A 23,712-nucleotide genomic window follows, 5' to 3' on the forward strand; every position below is an offset into this window, starting at 1 on the left:
TAGCATAATTAAAGACAATTAGGAGACACCAAAAATATATGGATAGCTAAGGTGGTTGTGGGGGGTGGTGGATTTGGGATATGGCGGGTTTTAAATGGATACGGGAAAGCTGGCTGTAAAGAAAGTGTGGGCTATAGTTGAGGTCTGAAATTATTAAAGTCAATGTTAAGGCTGGGGGACTGAAAACTTTCACAATCTTGTGCTGTTTAGTTTTTCAACCATTTTGTAAAGATTACTCACTCTAGTAGATAAATTGCCCAAATGAAATGTCACGATTCAGGGACATGAAAGTGCAACTACTTAAGAAAGTACTAATTGTGCTTTGATGCTGACCAGCGACAAGGAAAGCTAAAATAATCAACTGAATAACTCAAAAGAGACAGCTGGTTTACGGATAACTCTATGATGCAGGCTATTTGCACGATTTACCGTCCAATAAACCACTAGAAATTAGATCTAATTATATTGTTTTAGAATATGTAATACAATATTGTACAGCTAATAAATTTAATTTAAACAAAATTGGAACATGTAACCATATTTGCAAACATATCACTATTCAGCAGCATTGACTTAATTTTCATAAACTGATACAGAAACAAGTATAATGATTGCAATTTTTACAAATGACAGTTTAAATGTTTTTAGACCATTGATACTGACGTGACTAATGCTGGTCTATTTCTGACTTAATGCTGTTCCTGTGCAGCACAATAAATAGTTAGGCACTAAGTAAAACCAAAATGCTATCAGGGTAAATTCACGAAGGGTCTTGAATTAGATGTGGAAGGCAGAGGTCATCAAGCATCATGTGGCATAATTATGCAGTTACAGAAATTGCCAAGTCTCTGGACCTGAGGTGGGACAGTGCAAGAGCTGTGAGTCACAGCACTACTTTCAGAGTATGGTCACGCCTTCAAACCTTCAATTACAACAACAATTTACATTTATATAGCGCATTTAACATAGCAAGACGCCTCAAGGTGCTTAACAAGAGCGATATCACTAAAAACACCAAGCCACAGAAGGAAATATCAGGACAGATGACCAAAAGCTTAGTCAAGGAGCATCTTAAAGGTGGAGAGAGAGGTTTAGGTTTACCTACCAGCAGCCTGTTAAACACTTCTACTTCACCAGGCATATTTGCAGCTAACTTTTTGAGTACTTTATTTGCACGATTTACCCTCCACTAAACCACCACTAATTGACTTAATTACTGTTTTACAACATGTAATACCATATTAGCACAAAATGTGTTGCCTGTTATCTAACTGTTACGCCACTGGGACAAATAATTCCAGAAGTTTCTAAAGTTACACCGATGTGTCACTGAGTCGAGTCATTCTGTTTAAAGTAAGTCTGAGACCTCGGTTATTTTCTGCTCACGTGTCATAACCCCAGCAATGTTGAGCTAATTCTGGAAGTGTCTGGAGTTCTGGGAGTGCAATATATAAGGCGGGTGTTCTGAGTGCTGTAGCAGATCAGAGACTGAAGACCGGGAGTTCACATCAGTCGTGTTTGTGAGAAGTGATAGAAGAGGCAGAGACAATGCTGAGCTGTCGGGCTGTCCACCCTTCACGTCTGTGCCAGCAGCCTGTGTGCACATTGTGGCCTGTCCCACACACAGTCTTTGAGCCGTTTGAATGCAACAGGTGGGAACAGGAGGAAGAAGTGAGAAAGATCATGAACTTCATGAACCGAGTTCTTGGGGAGCTGGCCAAAGAATTCTGGGAGGGAAGACCAAAATATCAGGACAACAGACCTGATGATAATGAAGACGGTAAAAGCCAATCAGAGGGCAAGGATGGAGATGGCTTTTCTCTGTCCCTGGATGTCCAGCAGTTCTCCCCAGAAGAACTGAAGGTGAAAGTATTTGGAAGAAAAGTGCTGGTGACAGGAAAACACGAGAAGAAAAGTGATGATGGGAGCGGCTCTTACAGCTACAAATATGAAGAGTTCAGGAGAGAATTTCAGCTGCCAGAAGATGTCGATGCTCAAGCTCTTAACTGCTGTTTGTCACAGGACGGTCGGTTAAAGGTTCAAGCCCCACGCCTGGCACTGCCAGCTGTGAATGGACGAACCGTCCCCATCAACATCACCTCTGATACAACAACCGCTCCCCGGCTAAACCCAGGCAAAGAGGCACAGAAACAGGACGGTGGAAAGGATGAGGGGAACAAGGAAGAGGCGGAAGCAAAAAAGGATATTTAAGACTCATTTACAATGATTTTATCTAGTTATAAAAAAAGAATTAAATATTGCCAGAAGTGAGCTTCTCGGAAATTGATGTCATAGTGTTGAAAATCTGATATTGTTTAATGTTGCATTACTGTAGATAACTAGATTATTTTTTTCTACATGGTATAACAATGAAATGTTCAGAAAAGTGATTCCCTTTGTTATTTTATTAAAATTAAATTCTACTAGTCTATGGCTACAGGTGTTTCATTGAAGTTTACAGCACAGAGGGAGACCATTCGGCCCATCATGCTGCAGGGGTAATCACACCATCTCACAACAACCAGCAACTGGAGCTCGGTTCTAAAATATTCCTTCCCGGTAGTGAATGATTGAGACCCATTTCACTTAGATTCTGTTCACTTAGAATTGAAACAAGTTTGTAGTTGTATTGATCTCTGGGCAGGAATCTGGGCAAGGTGAGCACATTACATTCGCAAAAGAAAGAAAAACATAGCTACCAACTTTCATCAATTGTATATAAAATATTAAATAATGTTCATAGCATACACCTAAAATATTATTTAAAGGTAAACTAGGAAAGTAGGATATGAAATTAAATTAGTAAAAAGTAAATTAAAAACAGATACCAGGAAGAACCTCTTCACTCAGAGAATGAATAATGTTTGCACTAATCTGCCAGGCTGGGATGTCGAGACGGCATCATTTGAGACGCTTAAAATACAACTGGATGCTGTAATCAGACAGCTTGAGGACGACAGGAATTAGCTTCAATGGGTTAATCTCATCCTACAGACAACTCAGAGTGAAATATTAGGAGGGTGATCAACTTTTAAGACATCCCTGATTTGTTGATCAATCTCTCACATATCTGCAAAAATGTTTCCAGAAAAATCTTTTCTGAGTTTTGGACTCGCGGGGAATCAAGGAATATGGGAATCGGGTGGGAAATGGAGTTGAGGTCGAAGATCAGCCATGATCTTATTGAATGGCGGAGCGGGCTCGAAGGGCCGTATGGCCTACTCCTGCTCCTAATTTTTATGTTCTTATGAGTTGGGCACTGACCGAAACAAAGCGTTTTGGGTTCCTGCCATGTGCTCACATTCCAAATGGGTGCCTCGTATTTCCAGAATCTGAAGTGATGCCACAAGCAGCCAGACACTTGGTCCCGCTCTTTTCATATGGCTCAAGAGGAAGCAACTCAGAGCCCTGGGAGTGGCTTCTTGCTCATTTGCAGTGTATGCTGACTCCTTCATGCGCTGGACACAGGGAGTTAATAGATCCTGTGAGAGCAACACATTATAATCACTAGCACAAACTAACACACATTTTGCTAACATGAATAATAATCATGTTTTATGGATGGGCAGAGGGATGAGAGTCAGACCTGTGAGAAAGAGATGTCAATTATTTCTTCAGTGGTTTGTTCCACAGAATATCAAGTCACCCACTCCAGGCCCTGTGATACATTCTTACCATATCACTAAAACACACCTTACAAGACGGCTCTTAACAGAAAACTCATTATGTGACTTTGCCATATGATCGTTTACTATTTACACCAGTGGTTGCAGTACCAAGGAGTCCACTAGGTGGAGCAGTAGTGCACTCGGGGGAGCTCTATTACAGGCCCCAGTGCATCTCTGCTGGAGGAAGAATAGGGAAAAAGGTACACATTTGCATATAATTAGCATTTTATAGTGGCTTTAATGTAGAAGCGTACCAAGGCACGTTACAGAGTGGAGAAAATAATAGATAAAAGTAAACGGAATGGTCCCTAAGCAATGGAGGGAGATGAGCGGGAGTGTCTGAAAGTTTTGTAAGAAAGATGGATTCTGACGGTTTTTATAGCTGGAGAGAGAAGTAGGGAGTTGTTGAGGTGTAGGGAGGGAGTTGCAGAGAGTAGGCCGAGGTGGCTAACGGCTCTGATAGGAAGGCGGATGCTGAAAACAGCCAGATGATTGAAGGAATATGGAATGTAAGGCTGGAGGTAACTGCGGAGATAGAGTGGGGCAAGGCCACTGAGATATTGGAAAATAAAGTTTAGGACCTTAAAACAATGTGTTGTGGGATAGGGAGCCAGTGTAGGTCAGCAAGGATGGAGGTGATGGGCAAGTGGTGTGTAAAATATTACACATGGCCGGATTTTGGACAAGTTGTAGTTTATGGGATGGGAGTCGGGCAAACAGGGCATTCGATAAATTGAGGCTAGAGATAATAAGAAGTTAAATGAGGGGTTAAGGACCTGTGGGACTGAGGCGGGTGATGTTTATCGTTGGAAATAAGTGGCCCTGGTGACAGAAAGTTCAGTTCAAAGCTCAACCAATGTCAAAGACAAAATGAATTCTCACTTGGAGCCAACACAGACTTGTCAAAGGCAAATCATGTCTGATAAAGCTGATACAGTTCTTTAATGAAGTAACAGACAGTTGATTAAGGTAGTTATTGTGTATGCAAGCACTCTAATAATGACTCCACGAGGTACGGTTATAGTACTTGAACTGTAGTGACCTTAGTCCTTTTATTGCAGCTCCTAGAGTGAGGACACCAAGAGGTGAGCTCCCTTTTATACTGTGTTACCTGCAGTGTACAGGTGACCCTTCGGTCTCCAGCAGCAGCACCCTCTGGTGTACAGGTATAGTTTATACAGGGTGAAGGTACATTCAGTGGTCTAGTGTTACAGTACATACATTAACATGCATACATAACAACATTCTCCCCTGAGCCTTTCCCAAGTCCTTATTGCCATGACATGGAGAGGTGATCAGTAGTGGGCTGTGGGAGGTTGTGGTGAGGGTCGTGTGGGTGCCAGGTGTGATCCATGTGCTTGCGGCTGCACTTGTCCATCTTCACGTTGGTGGATTCCGCAGTGGTGGAGTAAGTGCTGTGAGTAAGGTACATACATTGTAGAATGGGTAGGTGGTGGTGTTTGGTGGTGAGCAGGGCCACAGGGCTGTGTGGCCTCCTTGTCCCCCATTGGTGGTGGGAGTCTGGTCATCCCAGGTTCTGCCGGGAAAGCTGGAGAGTACTGGCTTCTTGCTCCCGGTGCTGGCCCTGGTGGCCAGGGGGTATAGGGCCGATCTGGGACAGGTTGCCAGTGGTGGTGACTGTGCTGCCCATTGACCGCTGTCCCTGCAGTGGGTATTCTCCCACTGAGTGTGTGTGAACCCTTCCTGGGGCATCACATTGGTCCCGGAAGCACAGGCTACATGATCGGGTAGCCCGCTGGACCTGGGTGTTTCCCACGGGGGTTTCCTTTGGCATTGACAGTATACCTGTAGAACCCGGTGTCATTTATCATTCTATCAATAGCATACATGACACATTGGCTCCGATTGCATCTAGTTGACTCGACATTGTTATATCTCTTTACATTTTCAAATTTGTCACTTACAACGCTTTCTTGTGAACTATCAGTATTTCTGTACAAGGTTGCATTTATCACGTTAGCATTACTGGCATCACTGTTCAACAGTACAAACTTGTTACTTACATAACTTTTTGAAGCATTCATTACATTTCTCCCATTAGCATTGTCGGCATCACCATTTAACAGTACTTTTGTATACCTGCATTCATTTACTACACTTTTATCTTTAATATCACTGGCATCGCTGTGCCTAGAGTGGAACTGTCCCTTTAATTGTTTTGGGTTGCCGGTCTCCTTTAAGAGGGCCTTACAATCTTTACACCAATCCGGTTCGCCGCTCGGTGACACATGTTGCTCCCTCAACGCTGCCCCTCGTGGTCTGGTCGTGGCCATCTTGATTCCAGGTGCTTCGCCTCGTGGTGCGGGCGCCATTTTCTCTCTCCGCGAGGTAGGCTGCGGTGATCCTTTTCTCCCCAGGTTCTGCCACGGACGCCGGGAATCTATCTTCTGCACCGATCTTCTTCCCTCGGAGTCCTGCTACTGGAGCCTGGTTGTTCAGGTTGGATCATCTTGCCGCTGAGTTGTGCATTGTCTGTGTCGTCGCCACGCAGTCGAGTCGGACGGTAGGTGCCGTGATGGATCCAAGTTTGTGGCCGCGTGGGATGTCGATCGCTGGGGCCTGGAGATTTGGACTTGCTTCATCCATCTTTTACCCAGCAGTGTTGGACCATCACTGGCAACAATCCACAAGGGGAGCTTGTGCATCGCGCCGCCATGGGACACCTGGACGTCCACGCTGCCAACGAGTGGGATGGTGCCTTCTGTTTAGGTGAGCAGCTTTGCCTGGACTGTGGACATTTTTGGTCGTTCGGCGGGATTGTCCCAGAGTTTCTCTAACGCCGTCTGAGTCATCAACGACTGGCTCGCCCCCGTGTGATCGCCAATTATTGTGTATGCAAGCACTCTAATAATGACTCCACGAGGTAAGGGTATAGTACTTGAACTGTAGTGACCTTAGTCCTTTTATTGCAGCTCCTAGAGTGAGGACACCAAGAAGTGAGCTCCCTTTTATTTTTGGTAACCTGCAGTGTACAGGTGACCCTTAGGTCTCCAGCAGCAGCACCCTCTGCTGCACAGGTATAGTGTGTACAGGGTGAAGGGCATTTGATAAAGTACCACGTACTGACATCACAGGTGGGAGGGGCCTACCTGGAGCTCTGCTTCAGATCATTTTGTTTTAATATAATAAATGCAACAGAGGATCTTTTGTCTCGCTAACTTCTCAGTTTATGACCGAGGCTCAATTGAATTCTCAGTGTCTTTGCCTCCCAATAAAAGAGCAAAGAGTGACGTAAACTGGACGTTATTCAGCCATGGAGTTCTCTATTGCCCTTGACACCAGATCTTATCAGAAATGTGTTTAACAAAATGGGTATTGTGTTGTTAAAGCATTCTAGGAAACTGAGTAACAAGAAGAAATCATGATATGCTCTCACTTATTTAAGAAAAGCTAATTCCAAGATCTGGAGCGGGTGTGTAGAGGAATCATGAATAGAAATATAGCAACACATTGGAAACTACCCCAGCACAAAGAATTACACTGGGATAAAGTTTGGGAACAATCGGGAATTAGGTCGACTGAAAATTGTCTGAGATAAGGAACTCAGTGTGCTGGGGTCCTCCACTGAGTGGGGCATCCCCGAGAACATAAATAACCTCAGGCTCACATCTGGTAGTCAGTGTTGAGCTGAATTTTCTGCAAATAACAAACTATTTAACATGATAGACTTTTAAACATCATTTGACTACAATATAATGTCCATGGAGTATTTCCAGACAGTAGGAATGAGAAGGCCATCACTCCATCATCTCAGAACACTGGACTGTAACACATTACCATAGCAACGCACTGTGGGAAATGAAACAGAAAACAAGGGAATTGATGACCCTCTATTGGGCAGAATCAGAACATTACTTGATTTAAACCAAACTGATCTGAATTTCATTCTTTCTGATCACTCTGCTCTGCTGTGGTTAAATGTCACTTTAATATCTTGAACATGACTGAAAATAGCAGAGCTAGAAAGTCACTGACCGACTCTTCATTATCTCACAATGTTAGTTTATCGTTCACTAAGTTGAACACATCTACTTCTCAGCAAACACCCCTTTACCACAAAGTCTGCCTTGTACTGGCCTGTCAATCATTTGCCCCTCCCACCTGTGCTGTCACTGGGTGAGTACATTCCACAAGTCTCTGGAATTGCACCAGTGGGTGTCACTGAATCCCAGTCATTCTTGTTTAAAGCAAGGCTGAGATGAGACGTCAGTTATTTTCTGCTCACGTGTCATAACCCCAGCAATGTTGAGCTAATTCTGGAAGTGTCTGGAGTTCTGGGAGTGCAATATATAAGGCGGGTGTTCTGAGTGCTGTAGCAGATCAGAGACTGAAGACCGGGAGTTCACATCAGTCGTGTTTGTGAGAAGTGATAGAAGAGGCAGAGACAATGCTGAGCTGTCGGGCTGTCCACCCTTCACGTCTGTGCCAGCAGCCTGTGTGCACATTGTGGCCTGTCCCACACACAGTCTTTGAGCCGTTTCAATGCAACAGGTGGGAACAGGAGGAAGAAGTGAGAAACAGCATGAACTTCATGAACCGAGTTCTTGGGGAGCTGACCAAAGAATTCTGGGAGGGAAGACCAAAATATCAGGACAACAGACCTGATGACAATGAAGACGGTAAAAGCCAATCAGAGGGCAAGGATGGAGATGGCTTTTCTCTGTCCCTGGATGTCCAGCGGTTCTCCCCAGAAGAACTGAAGGTGAAAGTACTTGGAAGAAAAGTGCTGGTGACAGGAAAACACGAGAAGAAAAGTGATGATGGGAGCGGCTCTTACAGCTACAAATATGAAGAGTTCAGGAGAGAATTTCAGCTGCCAGAAGATGTCGATGCTCAAGCTCTTAACTGCTGTTTGTCACAGGACGGTCGGTTAAAGGTTCAAACCCCACGCCTGGCACTGCCAGCTGTGAATGGACGAACCGTCCCCATCAACATCACCTCTGATACAACAACCGCTCCTCGGCTAAACCCAGGCAAAGAGGCACAGAAACAGGACGGTGGAAAGGATGAGGGGAACAAGGAAGATGCGGAAGCAAAAAAGGATATTTAAGACTCATTTACAATGACGTTTTGTAAGATATAAGAAAGTTTATATGCAATAAGTTTAAGACAATGATCTGAAGTCATAATGCTAAACATTAATTATTGTTTTCTTCTTGTATATCTGAAATTGTTCACTGTGCCATTATTCACATTATGTTTATATATATGTATTGAGTCAATAAACATTTTGGAACAGTGATGTCCATGATTCACCTTGTTAACTTGTTCAATAGATAATATCCGACAATTCAAAGACTAGCCACTTACTTCGTTTCACACTCAGTAAAGGCACTAATTTGAATTTGGCTTAACTTAAAAGCAGAAAAAGGATGCAAAAAGTTAGTATGCAGGTACAGCAATTAATCAGGAATGCAAATGGAATGTTGGTCTTTATTGCAAGGGGGAATAGAGTATAAAAGCGGAGAAGTCCTCCTGCAACTATAAAGGGTATTAGTGAGGCCACACCTGGAGTACTGCGTACAGTTTTAGTCTCCGTATTTAAGGAAGGATATACTTGCATTGGAGGCTGTTCAGGTAAGGTTCAGTCGGATGATTCCTGAGGTGAGGGGATTGACTTTTGAAGATAGTTTGAGTAGGTTGGGCTTATACTCATTGGAGTTCAGAAGAATGAGAGATGATCTTCTCGAAACATATCAGATAATGAGGGGGCTCGACAAGGTGGATGCAGAGAGGATATTTCCACTCATAGGGGAAACTAAAACTAAGGGACATAGTCTCAGAATAAGGGGCCGCCCATTTAAAACTGAGATGAGGAGGAATTTCTTCTCTCAGAGGGTTGTAAATCTGTGGAATTCTCTGCTCCAGAGAGCTGTGGAGGCTGGGTCATTGAATATATTTAAGGCGGAGATAGACAGACTTTTGAGCGATAAGGGAATAAAGAGTTATGGGGAGCGGGCAGGGAAGTGGAGCTGAGTCCATGATCAGATCAGCCATGATCTCATTAAATGGCAGAGCAGGCTCAAGGGGCCAGGTGGGCTAATCCTGCCCCTATTTCTCATGTTCTTATATATAAAGATCTGCCTCAGATTGAACTGAGTCCGGTAAAAGTATGAAAACATTGCACAGACCCACTGCACCAATAGCTGAGTACATCTCTGTGACCAGAGACATTCCCTGCAGCCTCATAATGACCAGCAATAACAGCCCGCCTTCCAACACAGGCACCAGACGGCCCACCATTCATTTGGTGCATGGTCGTAACCCTTTCATTGGCGTTATCTGCTCAATATAAATAATTGGGAGGAAAAGGAAAGTTACTTGCTGTGCAAGCATGTTTCTTAAAGTTTTAGTTAAATAGTATTACTAGTCCTTCACCCTTCAGCCCTCTATCTTTCAGTATCATAGAATCATAGCACAGGAGGACATTTGGCCCATCGAATCTATGGTGTCTCTTTTGAAGAGTAATCTAGTTAGTCCTGTTAAGTTCAGAATAACTCCACGAGACTGTGTTGTAAGCTCAAACCATTGTGACCTTGGTCTCTTTAATATAACTCCAAAATCAGGCAGCAGCATGGTGGACTGCCTTTTGTACCTGCTTGCTCCAGGGTACACAGGTGACTCATAGGTCTCACACAGGTGTGGCCCCTAGTGGCAAGTCTTAAAACAGGTGAGGTTCACATACATAACATCACTTCTCCCCAAAATCTTGAGTACAAGTTATTTACAGGTTGAGGCGATCCGGGGCTCTGCGTTCCCGGGTCGATTGCCTGAGTTGAAATCTTGGCCTGGGTGAGTGGGTTGGATCATTGCTGCGCTGCGGTGTGGCTGGTCTGATCGGACTGTCGGGCACGGTGGGTTCATCCTCGTGGTTGACAGCGAGGTCAATTTCTGGTTGGATGTGTGTTGGTGGATCATAGATGGTAGGGTCTTCTTCAAACTGTTCTTGGTAGTCCGTGAATCGCAGTTTGGTCTGATCCAGGCGCATGTTTGCCCATTCAGCAATTTCACAACAAACACTCTATTCCCCTCCTTGGCTAAGACAGTGCCAGCAACCCACTTGGGACCGTGACCATAATTTAGAACAAACACCGGATCATTAACCTCAATGTCACGCGAGGCCGCCGCGTGATCGTGGTACACGCTATGCCTTTGCTGTCGGGTATCTACGTGATCATTGAGATCTGGGTGAACTAAGGAGAGCCTGGTTTTGAATGCTCTCTTCATTAACAATTCTGCAGGGGGAACCCCGGTGAGCGAGTAAGGGCGTGTCCGGTAGCTGAACAGGACCCTAGATAACCGAGTCTGCAAGGAGCCGTCCGTTACGCGTCTCAAGCTTTGCTTGATTGTTTGGACTGCCCGTTCCGCTTGGCCGTTGGATGCAGCCTTAAATGGGGCAGACCTGACATGCTTGATGCCATTGCAGGTCATGAACTTGTTGAATTCCAAGCTGGTGAAACATGGTTCATTGTCACTGACAAGGTCGTCAGGCAAATCATGGGTGGCGAACATGGCCCTGAGGCTTTCAATGGTGGCACTGGACGTACATGATGACATTATTATACATTCAATCCATTTTGAGTAAGCGTCCACTACTACTAGAAACATCGTCCCTGGAAAGGGGCCAGCGAAATCTACGTGGACCCTGGACCATGGTTTGGAGGCCCATGACCACAGGCTCAAGGGGGCCTCCCTGGATGCGTTGCTCAGCTGTGAGCAAGTGTCGTATTGGTGTACGCATGACTCTAATTCAGAGTCAATGCCATGCCACCAGACGTGCGTCCTGTCGATAGCCTTTATCATGACTATGTAGGTTGCTGTGTAGGTTGCGTATAAACGTTTCCCTGCCCTTTTTGGGCAAAATCACGTGATTCTCCCATAGGAGGCAATCCGACTGGACTGACAGTTTGTCCTTGTGTCGGTGAAAAGTCTGAATTTCCTTTTGCATTTCCCCAGGAACCCCCGACCACCTCCCATTGAGGATGAATCTTTTTATTAGTGATAGCAGGGGGTCTTGGCTGGTCCAGGTCCTGATCTGGCGAGCCGTGACAGGTGACCCCTCGCTCTCAAAAGCATCCGTTACCAGAAGCAAGTCTGCGGGTTGTGCCACTTCCATCCCGGTGGTGGGCAATGGCAGCCGACTGAGGGCATCAGCACAGTTCTCCGTGCCTGGTCTGTGGTGGATTACAGAGTCGTACGTAGATAACGTTAGTGCCCATCTTTGGATGCGGGATGAAGCATTGGTGCTGATATCTTTGCTTTCTGAGAGCAGTGAAGTAAACAGTTTGTGGTCGGTTTCGAGGTCGAACCGGAGGCCAAATAGATATTGGTGCATTTACTTAACCCCTTTTACACAAGTCATAGCTTCTTTCTCAACCATACTGTAGGCTCTTTCAGCCTTGGATAAACTTCTGGATGCATATGCAACCGGTTGCAGTTTGCCTGTAACACACAACCGACCCCGTACGACGAATCACAAGCTAGTACTAAACGTTTACACGGGTCATACAATACAAGTAACTTGTTAGAGCATAGCAGGTTTCTGGCCTTGTTAAAGGCTGTCTCTTGAGATTTACCCCAAACCCAGTCGGCACCCTTGCGTAGCAACAAATGCAAGGGTTCCAGCAAAGTGCTCAACCCCGGTAGAAAGTTACCAGGAACGAACGCAGCTCCGTCACATTCTGTGGTCTGGGTGCATTCTTGATGGCCTCCGTCTTGGAGTCTGTGGGTCTGATGCCGTCCGCCGCAATCTTTCTGCCCAGAAATTCGACCTCTAGCGCCAGGAGAACACACTTGGAGCATTTCAGCCTGAGTCCCACTCTGTCCAGTCGCTTTAGAACCTCTTCCAGGTTGTGCAAGTGTTCGGTAGTGTTGCTACCAGTGATCAAGCTGTCGTCTTGAAACACCACGGTGCATGGAACCGATTTCAGCAGACTCTCCATGTTCCTCTGGAAGATGGCCGCCACCGAGCAAATCCCAAAGGGGCATCGGTGGTACACGAACAGTCCTTTGTGCGTGTTGATGAACGTTAACTTCTTTGATGGTTTAGCCAACTCCTGTGTCATGTAAGCGGAGGTTAGGTCTAGCTTTGTGAAGGATTTTCGCCCCGCTAGCATTGCGAATAAGTCCTCTGCTTTGGGTAGTGGATACTGGTCCTGTAACGAGACTTGGTTGATCGGTACCTTGTAGTCCCCGCAGATTCTGATCGTCCCATCGCTCTTTAGTACCTGCACGATTGGACTGGCCCACTCGTTGAACTCGACTGGCGATATGATTCCCTCTCGTTGAAGTCTGTCCAGCTTGATTTCAACTTTCTCTCGCATCATATATGGGACTGCTTGGGCCTTGTGATGAACGGGCCGTGCCCCAGGAACAAGATGGATCTGCACTTTGGCGCCTGTGAAGTTGCCGATGCCTGGCTCAAAGAACGCCGGGAATTTGTTTAGCACCTGGGCGCACAGAGGGTCATCCACCAAGGACAGTGCTTTGATATCGTCCCAGTTCCACCGGATCTTGCCTAGCCAGCTCCTGCCGAACAGCGTTGGGCCATCGCCTGGTACAATCCATAGTGGTAAATCATGCACCCTTCCGTCATACGATTCTTTCACTGCCACGCTGCCGATAACAGGTATGAGTTCTTTGGTGTAAGTGCGCAGCGTAGTGTGAATTGGGCTCAGTTTTGGCCTCTGTGCCTTGTTACTGCACAGTTTCTCAAACGCCTTGGCTCATAATCGAGTGACTCGCCCCCGTGTCCAATTCCATGGAGACTGGAATGAAATTAAGTTTGGCTATTAACATTATTGGAGGGCTTTTGGTGGTGAAGGTGTGCACCCCATACACTTCCTTCTCATCCTCCGGTTGAGTTGCCTCACCTGCTCGTTCAGTGTGACCCACGCTGGATCGGTCGCTCTCTGCTGACTCTGCCACGTGGTGAGTCCGAGGTTGCTTGCACATTCGCTGGAGGTGCCCCATTGTTCCACAGCCCTTGCACACATAGTGCTTGAATCGACATTGATGGGCTCTGTGACTGCCCCCGCATTAGCACTCCCCAGCGGCCTCTGAGTCACCCTAGGCCTGGCCTCTGCGGTCGTGTGGGCCCTACTATGTACAGTTCTGCCTGCTGAGGGCATTATTTTATGCACAGTACTTGCCGGTGAGCTTCGGTTCTGTGAAGATATCTGTTTCGTGTTGTCGCTCGTGGATATGAAGGCCTGGGCTATCATGATGGCCTTGCTCAGATCTAAGGATTCGGCAGACAGCAGTTTGCGGAGGATGGCCCCGTGGCCGATTCCGAGCACGACAAAGTCCCACAACATTTCCCCCAAAGATCCTGCAAATTCGCACTGCCCCGCTCGGCGTCTTAAGTCGGCAACAAAGCTCGCCACGTTATGGCCCCCGGAGCGATGGTGCGTGTAAAAGCACTACCTGGCCAATAAGATGTTCTCCTTCGGCTGGATGTGTTCTCGAGCCAGCGCAGACAGCTCTGTGTAAGTCTTGCCGATGGTTTGTCTGGGACCAGTAGATCTTTGAGGAAACCCTATACCGACGACCTGCATGTGGTGAGGAGAATCGCCCTGCGCTTGGTCTCCGTCTCAGCCATGTCCAGCTCATTCGCCATGAAGTACTGGTCGAGACACTCAACGAAGGCTTCCCAATCATCACCCTCAACAAATCTCTCAAGAATACCAACGGCAGCCATTTCCGAGTGAAAGTTCATGATCTGTAACTCGTTAAATTCAGAATAACTCCACGAGACTGTTGTAAGCTCAAACCATTCTGATGTTGGTCTCTTTAATATAACTCCAAAGTGAGGCAACAGCATGGTGGACTGCCTTTTATACCTGTTTGCTCCAGGGTACACAGGTGACCCATAGGCCTCCCAGATGTGTGCCCCCTAGTGGCAAGTCTTACACGCAGGTGAGGTTCACATGCATAACAAGTCCCATTCCTGCTCTTTCTCTATATCCCTGCAATTTTACCTCCTTCAAATATTTATCCCATTCCCTTTTGAAGGCTACGACTGAATCTCTCTCCATCAGCCTATCAGGCAGTGCGACCCAAATCCTAACCATAGTCAAAAGTTTTTCCTCACGTTGTCTCTTGTTCTTTTGCCAATTTCCTTAAATCTGTGCCCTCTCCTGATCGACCCTGTGTAATAATTCTCGCAGTGTCAGTCAGCGGTTAGATTGCTTCGGTAAATTTACTGTGTTACAGCATCGGACAAACTGCTCGTGTTTAGGCTGCTGCAGGACAGCTGGAAACATCAATAACCGTATCACAGCTCCCAGAGTACACATGAGCAATGCCACAGGAGATCGAGTAGTAAAGTATTAAATGGTGTACAATCTGTAAACTCTCAATATGAACTTAAATCAACTCTGGAATATATTTAATTGTTTTTTTAAATTTTATTATTCGTAGCCAATCTTTCCAATTCTTTAGTCAAATCACAAACGCCAGAGGTCACCTTGCACACATCAAGGATCACTCTGCGCCAATGCTCTTAGCCAAAAGGCCGAGAGCCCAAGCACCATTCCTGGAAGTACTGCAATACCAGGTTCGTGCCATGGAGGTGGATGGGTCAAGCCACCCCACCCACCTCCTATTTCCAAAAAGCATAGGAGAACCACCTTCCTGATCCAGAGAGAACCACTTTGGGGTCATGGTTACTCCCCTGTCAGGTCAGTTACGCATGATCTTAGCCAAAAGGCCGAGAAGCGATATTTAATTGTTTTTTTTATTTTTTATTTTTATTTATTTATTTATTTATTTTTAAATTTTTCGTTGCCAATCTTTCCAATTCTTTGTCAAATCACAAACGCCAGAGGTCACCTCGCACACATCAAGGATCACTCTGCGCCAATGCTCTTAGCCAAAAGGCCGAGAGCCGCTGCACCGTTCCTGGAAGTACTGCAATACCAGGTTTGTGCCGTGGAGGTGGATGGGTCAAGCCACCCCACCCACCTCCTATTTCCAAAAAGCATAGGAGAACCACCTTCCTGATCCAGAGAGAACCACTTTGGGGTCATGGTTACTCCCCTGTCAGGTCAGTTACACATGATCTTAGCCAAAAGGCCGAGAAGCGATAGCCAAACACAGCAGGGAATAAAGATTCATGTTGCAGTCCGTAGGAGACAGGTGTATGTATGGATACTGTCAAGGAACCATTTACCAAGTTATGGTGTTGGAAGTGGGGTTGCCAGCTCCCCTTGGAGGCATTCCTGGAAATTTGATCACGTGACATTCTGATCACATGATATCTGCCCATGTGATGCCAATGTCTATCCCATTCACATTGAAAGCAGGTTTTAGTCACTACCACAATAGCCACATGTGGTGAAGGATCCCATGGTCCAATAGCCCTCAGTTAAAGCAGCTTCCTCCTCCCTTCCCCCTTGTTTCTTTCAGTGAGAATGTTTGGGTTTCATTCCCTCGTTCCCCATTTGCCTACCAGTGGAATCAACATTTCACTATTTATCTACAGTGAAGTCTCCAGGTTTCACGCAGCCTTTTATTGGTTGTTGATCTCTCAGTGACAAGCTCTGTGGAAGAGGCTGGGAATGATTCTGATTAAAATTAACACGATTTAACCTCGTACTGACTCCCAACTCCAGACTAACAGTCAGTAACTATTCACAGCACATCACAGCACCTCGCATGGGATAGAACTGACAGCATGAATATAATTGGGTTTACTAATAGCATGTCACAATGGAAGTAGCGTTAGTGATAGTAATGCCCGATTCCTGGAAACTCCTGGTCATTCCAGGAGGGTTGGGAAGCCTAGTTGGGAGTGTTACAACCACATTAATTGTAGGGCCCTCATTGTTGTTCATTTAATATTATAATTCACTAGAACTTAAAACATTGCTACATGTTATCAGTAAACCCAATTATATTCATGCTGCCAGTTCTCTCCAAAGCCGAAGAAGGAAATTAGGTGGCAGTCTTGGGTTCAAGCCCCAGTCTATCGGACTCAGCACATAATTTAGGCTGACAGTTCAGTGAGGGAATGCTGCACTGTAGGAGGTGCCATCTTTCAGATGGGACATTAAACTCAAGCCCCATCTGCCCTCTTGGGTGGAAGTAAAAGATCCCATGACACTATTCAAAGAACAGCTGCAGAATTCTCACAGATTCCTGGGCAACATTGGCCCCTCAACCAAACCCAACAAAAACAGATTATCTGCTCATTTCTCACATTGTGTGTGTGAGACTCTGCTCGTTGTAATATGTGCTGCTGCATGTGGCTATATTGCAACAATGACCGCACTTCAAAAGGATCTAATCGGATGTGAAGCACTTTGAGATATCCTGAGTGCATGGAATGTACTATATCAATGCAAATTCTTGCTTTCTTTATACGGAAATAATATATTTTTAAACTTAAATTGGTAGAAAATAAAAAATTATATATTTTATTCTGAGATTCGCAAATACAGCAAAAATATGATAAATTACTGATGACGAGAGAATCATACAGCATAGATGGATTCCATTCAGAGATTTGTACTTTCGTCCCACAATATACAACTTAAAATATAACGCTCATAATCAAGAAAAGATATTGTTAACAGAAAGCATTTTTCAGACATACAGAATGAACAGAATGAATCACTTATTTAGTTTTACACAAATTCACTTGATTCTCATTTCCCCAGTATAAAATTGCTCTGTGATGTGCGGCACAAGTTCACTGTAAATGAGTATCAACAGTCCTCATTCCTTTCAGCCTGTGTCTTGTTCTCAACAACCAGGCCCCTGTCCTGTTTCTGTGCCTCTTTGCCTGGGTTTAGCCGGGGAGCGGTTGTTGTATCAGAGGTGATGTTGATGGGGACGGTTCGTCCATTCACAGCTGGCAGTGCCAGGCGTGGGGCTTGAACCTTTAACCGACCGTCCTGTGACAAACAGCAGTTAAGAGCTTGAGCATCGACATCTTCTGGCAGCTGAAATTCTCTCCTGAACTCTTCATATTTGTAGCTGTAAGAGCCGCTCCCATCATCACTTTTCTTCTCGTGTTTTCCTGTCACCAGCACTTTTCTTCCAAGTACTTTCACCTTCAGTTCTTCTGGGGAGAACCGCTGGACATCCAGGGACAGAGAAAAGCCATCTCCATCCTTGCCCTCTGATTGGCTTTTACCGTCTTCATTGTCATCAGGTCTGTTGTCCTGATATTTTGGTCTTCCCTCCCAGAATTCTTTGGCCAGCTCCCCAAGAACTCGGTTCATGAAGTTCATGATCTTTCTCACTTCTTCCTCCTGTTCCCACCTGTTGCATTGAAACGGCTCAAAGACTGTGTGTGGGACAGGCCACAATGTGCACACAGGCTGCTGGCACAGACGTGAAGGGTGGACAGCCCGACAGCTCAGCATTGTCTCTGCCTCTTCTATCACTTCTCACAAACACGACTGATGTGAACTCCCGGTCTTCAGTCTCTGATCTGCTACAGCACTCAGAACACCCGCCTTATATATTGCACTCCCAGAACTCCAGACACTTCCAGAATTAGCTCAACATTGCTGGGGTTATGACACGTGAGCAGAAAATAACCGAGGTCTCATCTCAGCCTTGCTTTAAACAAGAATGACTGGGATTCAGTGACACCCACTGGTGCAATTCCAGAGACTTGTGGAATGTACTCACCCAGTGACAGCACAGGTGGGAGGGGCAAATGATTGACAGCCCAGTACAAGGCAGACTGTGTGGTAAAGGGGTGTTTGCTGAGAAGTAGATGTGTTCAACTTAGTGAACGATCAACTAACATTGTGAGATAATGAAGAGTCGGTCAGTGACTTTCTAGCTTGCTATTTTCAGTCATGTTCAAGATATTAAAGTGACATTTAACCACAGCAGAGCAGAGTGATCAGAAAGAATGAAATTCAGATCAGTTTGGTTTAAATTAAGTGGTGTTCTGATTCTGCCCAATAGAGGGCCATTAATTCCCTTGTAATTTGATTAATTTGTGTGAGACTTATCTTCAGTTTACAGAGTTGAGTCTTGTGGAACCGACAATTCAAAAGAGATGGATATAACGTTTATCCTCACGGGGTAATCTTTATTTAAGAACAATAACACGGGTACAAGTAACAATAATAGCACGTCTAACAGTTTATCTACTTTACATTCAAGCAATTTTGAGCAAAAGCCCACGTGTAGCTAATACCAACGGTGGTCAGGTTCTCAGTGATCTACTCGGTGGCTCTCCACAGCACCGTATCACTTTCTTCACAGCGCAAGTACATCATCATTATCATCATCAGAGGCAGTCCCTCGAAATCGAGGAAGCCTTGCTTTCACTCTAAAAGTGAGTTCTCAGGTGACTGAGGAGTCCAAGGCGGGAATCACAGTCTCTGTCGCAGGTGGGACAGACAATCGGAGGAGGAAAGGGTGGGTGGGGAGTCTGGTTTGCTGCACGCTCCTTCCGCTGCCTGCGCTTGTTTTCTGCATGTTCTCGGCGACGAGATTCAAGGTGCTCACCGCCCTCCAGGATGCTCTTCCACCACTTTGGCCAGGGTCTCCCAGGTGTCAGTGGGGATGTCGCATTTTATCAGGGAAGCTTTGAGGGCGACCTTGAAACGTTTGCTCTGCCCACCTGGGGCTTGCTTGCTGTGTAGGAGTTCCGACTAGAGCACTTGCTTTGGGAGTCTTGTTTCAGGCATGCGAACAATGTGGCCCACCCAACGGAGCTGGTCGCGTGTGGTCAGTGCTTCGATGCTAGAGATGTTATCCTGATCGAGAACACTGACGTTGGTGCGTCTATCCTCCCAGGGGATTTGCAAGATCTTGCGGAGACATCGTTGGTGGTATTTCTCCAGTGACTTCAGGTGTCTACTGTATATGGTCCATGTCTCCGAGCCACACAGGAGGGTGGGTATCACTACAGCCCTGTAGACCATAAGCTTGGTGTTACTCGCTGCTTGCACTCACCACCTTGCTGCTGTTGCTCCCACTCTGTGGCAAATGCTGGTCCCATCCCCACCCCACTCTCCCTTTCTATCCCCCAAACCCCATTCCCCTGTCTTGATCACTCTCCCCGATCACCCATTCCCCATTCTCCTTCTCTTTCCCTGAGCCCCCATTCCCCTTTCTGTCTGTTTTTACCCCCACTCTCAATTCCCGACTCTCCCCGGCCAGTTGGGAATCTCTGCCTGAGCTGGCACTGAGCAGCACCCAGTGACAAGCTCCATGGAACGCCGGCAAATGATTCTCATTAAAATTAACACGGTTTAAGATCATTCTGACTCCCATCCCCAGGCTAACAGTCGGTAACTACTCACAGCACCTCACATGTGTGTCGGCAAGGGATAAAACTGACAGCATGAAAATAATTGGATTCACTGATGACAAGTAGCAATAGAAGCAGCGCTTGGGAGAGGAATACCCGATTCCTGGAAACTCCTGGTCATTCCAGGAAGGTTGGGAAGCCGAGTTGGGAGTGTTACAACCACATTACTTGTAGGGCCACCATTGCTGTTCATTTAATATCACAATTCACTAGATACTTAAAACATTGCAATGTTTTATCAATAAACTCAATTATATTCATTCTTTTAGTTCTGTCTAATGCCGAACAAGTTTATTACCTAAATTAGATGGCAGTCTTGGTTGAGGCACTCGTCCCTGAGCCAGAAGGAGTTGGGTTCAAGCCCCAGTCTATCGGACTCAGCACATAATTTAGGCTGACACTTCAGTGAGGGAATGCTGCACTGTAGGAGGTGCCATCTTTCAGATGGGACATTAAACTCAAGCCCCATCTGCCCTCTTGGGTGGAAGTAAAAGATCCCATGACACTATTCAAAGAACAGCTGCAGAATTCTCACAGATTCCTGGCCAACATTGGCCCCTCAACCAAACCCAACAAAAACAGATTATCTGCTCATTTCTCACATTGTGTGTGTGAGACTCTGCTCGTTGTAACATGTGCTGCTGCATGTGGCTACATTGCAACAATGACCGCACTTCAAAAGGATTTAATCGGATGTGAAGCACTTTGAGATATCCTGAGTGCATGGAAGGTGCTATATCAATGCAAATTCTTGCTTTCTTTATACAGAAATAATATATTTTTAAACATAAATTCGTGGAAAATAAAGCTGCGATGAGTTTCGAAAGAAATTATATATTTTATTATGAGATTCGCAAATACAACAAAAATATAATAAAATTCTGATGAATATAGAATCATACAGCATAGATGGATTCCATTCAGAGATTTGTACTTTAGTCCCACAATATACAACTTAAAATATAACGCTCGTAATCAAGAAAAGATATTGTTAACAGAAAGCATTTTTCAGACATACAGAATGAACAGAATGAATCACTTATTTAGTTTTACACAAATTCACTTGAATCTCATTTCCACCGGTATAAAATTGCTCTGTGATGTGCGGCACAAGTTCACTGTAAATGAGTATCAACAGTCCTCATTCCTTTCAGCCTGTGTCTTGTTCTCAACAACCAGGCCCCTGTCCTGTTTCTGTGCCTCTTTGCCTGGGTTTAGCCGGGGAGCGGTTGTTGTATCAGAGGTGATGTTGATGGGGACGGTTCGTCCATTCACAGCTGGCAGTGCCAGGCGTGGGGCTTGAACCTTTAACCGACCGTCCTGTGACAAACAGCAGTTAAGAGCTTGAGCATCGACATCTTCTGGCAGCTGAAATTCTCTCCTGAACTCTTCATATTTGTAAGAGCCGCTCCCATCATCACTTTTCTTCTCGTGCTTTCCTGTGACCAGTACTTTTCTTCCAAGTACTTTCACCTTCAGTTCTTCTGGGGAGAACTGCTGAACATCCAGGGACAGAGAAAAGCCATCTCCATCCTTGCCCTCTGATTGGCTTTTACCGTCTTCATTGTCATCAGGTCTGTTGTCCTGATATTTTGGTCTTCCCTCCCAGAATTCTTTGGCCAGCTCCCCAACAACTCGGTTCATGAAGTTCATGCTGTTTCTCACTTCTTCCTCCTGTTCCCACCTGTTGCATTCAAACGGCTCAAAGACTGTGTGTGGGACAGGCCACAATGTGCACACAGGCTGCTGGCACAGACGTGAAGGGTGGACAGCCCGACAGCTCAGCATTGTCTCTGCCTCTTCTATCACTTCTCACAAACACGACTGATGTGAACTCCCGGTCTTCAGTCTCTGATCTGCTACAGCACTCAGAACACCCGCCTTATATATTCCACTCCCAGAACTCCAGACACTTCCAGAATTAGCTCAACATTGCTGGGGTTATGACACGTGAGCAGAAAATAACCGAGGTCTCATCTCAGCCTTGCTTTAAACAAGAATGACTGGGATTCAGTGACACCCACTGGTGCAATTCCAGAGACTTGTGGAATGTACTCACCCAGTGACACCACAGGTGGGAGGGGCAAATGATTGACAGCCCAGAACAAGGCAGACTGTGTGGTAAAGGGGTGTTTGCTGAGAAGTGGATGTGTTCAATTTAGTGAACGATCAACTAACATTGTGAGATAATGAAGAGTCGGTCAGTGACTTTCTAGCTCTGCTATTTTCAGTCATGTTCAAGATATTAAAGTGATATTTAACCACAGCAGAGCAGAGTGATCAGAAAGAATGAAATTCAGATCAGTTTGGTTTAAATTAAGTGGTGTTCTGATTCTGCCCAATAGAGGGTCATTAATTCCCTTGTAATTTAATTAATTTGTGTGAGACTTATCTTCAGTTTACAGAGTTCAGACTTGTGGAACCGACAATTCAAAAGAGATGGATATAACTTTTACCCTCACGGGGTAATCCTTACTTTAGAACAATAACACGGGTACAAGTAACAATAATAGCATGTCTTACAGTTTATCTACTTTGCATTCAAGTAATTTTAAGCAAAAACCCACGTGTAGCTAATACCAACGGTGGTCAGGTTCTCAGTGATCTACTCGGTGGCTCTCCACAGCCCCGTATCACTTTCTTCACAGCGCAAGTACATCATCATTATCATCATCAGAGGCAGTCCCTCGGAATCGAGGAAGCCTTGCTTTCACTCTAAAAGTGAGTTCTCAGGTGACTGAGGAGTCCAAGGCGGGAATCACAGTCTCTGTCGCAGGTGGGACAGACAGTGGTTAAAAGAAAGGGTGGGTGGTGAGTCTGGTTTGCCGCACACTCCTTCCACTGCCTGCACTTATTTTCTGCCTGCTCTCACCGCCGGGATTCGAGGTGCTCAGCGCCCTCCCGGATGCTATTCCTCCACTTATGGAGGTCTTTGGCCAGCGTCTCCCAGGTGTCGGTCGGCATGTTGCACATTATCAAGGAGGCTTCGGGTGTGTCCTTGAAACGTTTCCTTTGCCGAGCTGGGAGTTCCAAGTAGAACGCTTGCGTTGGGGTCTTGTGTCGGGCATACGAACAATATGGCCCGCCCAACGGAGCTTGTCGAGTGTGGTCAGTGCTTCTGACGTTGGCCTGATCGAGAACACTGACGTTGGTGCGTCTGTCCTCCCAGAGGATTTGCAGGATCTTGCGGAGACACCGTTGGTGGTATTTCCCGAGCGATTTGACCATAAGCTTGGTGCCAGATTTGAGGTGACCGAAGGCTGCGCTGGTGCACTGGAGGCAGTGTTGAACCTCGTCGCCAATGTCTGCACTTGCTGATAAATGCAAGTACTGCTAAAACTTGGCAACTGGCCCACTACGTGCGTGTGTTTTTCTTCACTTTCTGATTATCAATAGTCCTTTCATTAAAAGAAAAAGTAATGTCTGAGAAAAGGTTGTTTTCACCCAGCTTTATCGGGGCCCAAGTGGTGAGAATAGTCTGAAGAACGGTCGGTTGAATAGCTTTCCTTTTCTCACAGACACTTCCCAAGGTCTCCTTTCTGAAAAGCGGTCTTGCAGCTGCAGTATTTCTCACCTGGCCTCGCCAGGTATACTGGGTTATCAGAATTTGGTCAGCTTTTAAGTTCGGCCATTTTAAAACACAGTGACTGTCATATATCGAGACATGTGATGTGCCACCAGAGGGCACTACTATGGGAAACTTGTACAGCAGCTGTATGGTCACTGAGGTGTGCCACC

At 45.7% G+C, this 23,712-nt stretch overlaps 4 protein-coding genes and 2 pseudogenes across 4 annotated transcripts; 2 read left to right on the forward strand and 4 right to left on the reverse strand.

Moving 5' to 3' along the window:
• Positions 1-1,466: 1,466 nt before the first annotated feature.
• Positions 1,467-2,426, forward strand: LOC139233588 (heat shock protein 30C-like). Its single transcript, XM_070863990.1, has one exon. The coding sequence runs from the start codon at positions 1,549-1,551 to the stop codon at positions 2,209-2,211; it is 663 nt and encodes a 220-aa protein (XP_070720091.1). The 5' UTR covers positions 1,467-1,548; the 3' UTR covers positions 2,212-2,426.
• A 5,565-nt stretch (positions 2,427-7,991) lies between these two features.
• LOC139233589 (heat shock protein 30C-like) lies at positions 7,992-8,932 on the forward strand. Its single transcript, XM_070863991.1, has one exon. It carries the CDS (start codon positions 8,077-8,079, stop codon positions 8,737-8,739), a length of 663 nt encoding a protein of 220 aa, XP_070720092.1. The 5' UTR covers positions 7,992-8,076; the 3' UTR covers positions 8,740-8,932.
• Positions 8,933-15,209: 6,277 nt separating this feature from the next.
• Positions 15,210-15,411, reverse strand: LOC139234207 (U2 spliceosomal RNA; annotated as a pseudogene).
• A 163-nt stretch (positions 15,412-15,574) lies between these two features.
• LOC139234205 (U2 spliceosomal RNA) lies at positions 15,575-15,776 on the reverse strand (annotated as a pseudogene).
• A 1,304-nt stretch (positions 15,777-17,080) lies between these two features.
• Positions 17,081-18,140, reverse strand: LOC139233590 (heat shock protein 30C-like). Its single transcript, XM_070863992.1, has one exon. The coding sequence runs from the start codon at positions 18,059-18,061 to the stop codon at positions 17,399-17,401; it is 663 nt and encodes a 220-aa protein (XP_070720093.1). The 5' UTR covers positions 18,062-18,140; the 3' UTR covers positions 17,081-17,398.
• Positions 18,141-20,792: 2,652 nt separating this feature from the next.
• On the reverse strand, positions 20,793-21,841 carry LOC139233591 (heat shock protein 30C-like). Its single transcript, XM_070863993.1, has one exon. It carries the CDS (start codon positions 21,760-21,762, stop codon positions 21,106-21,108), a length of 657 nt encoding a protein of 218 aa, XP_070720094.1. The 5' UTR covers positions 21,763-21,841; the 3' UTR covers positions 20,793-21,105.
• Positions 21,842-23,712: the final 1,871 nt, after the last annotated feature.

This window comes from Pristiophorus japonicus, chromosome 21 (genome assembly GCF_044704955.1).
Source record: "Pristiophorus japonicus isolate sPriJap1 chromosome 21, sPriJap1.hap1, whole genome shotgun sequence".
Classification (NCBI taxonomy): domain Eukaryota; kingdom Metazoa; phylum Chordata; class Chondrichthyes; family Pristiophoridae; genus Pristiophorus; species Pristiophorus japonicus.

Coding starts and splice junctions, on each gene's coding strand:
- LOC139233588 (XM_070863990.1), top strand. CDS start 1,549: ATGCTGAGCTGTCGGGCTGTCCACCCTTCACGTCTGTGCCAGCAGCCT.
- LOC139233589 (XM_070863991.1), top strand. CDS start 8,077: ATGCTGAGCTGTCGGGCTGTCCACCCTTCACGTCTGTGCCAGCAGCCT.
- LOC139233590 (XM_070863992.1), bottom strand. CDS start 18,061: ATGCTGAGCTGTCGGGCTGTCCACCCTTCACGTCTGTGCCAGCAGCCT.
- LOC139233591 (XM_070863993.1), bottom strand. CDS start 21,762: ATGCTGAGCTGTCGGGCTGTCCACCCTTCACGTCTGTGCCAGCAGCCT.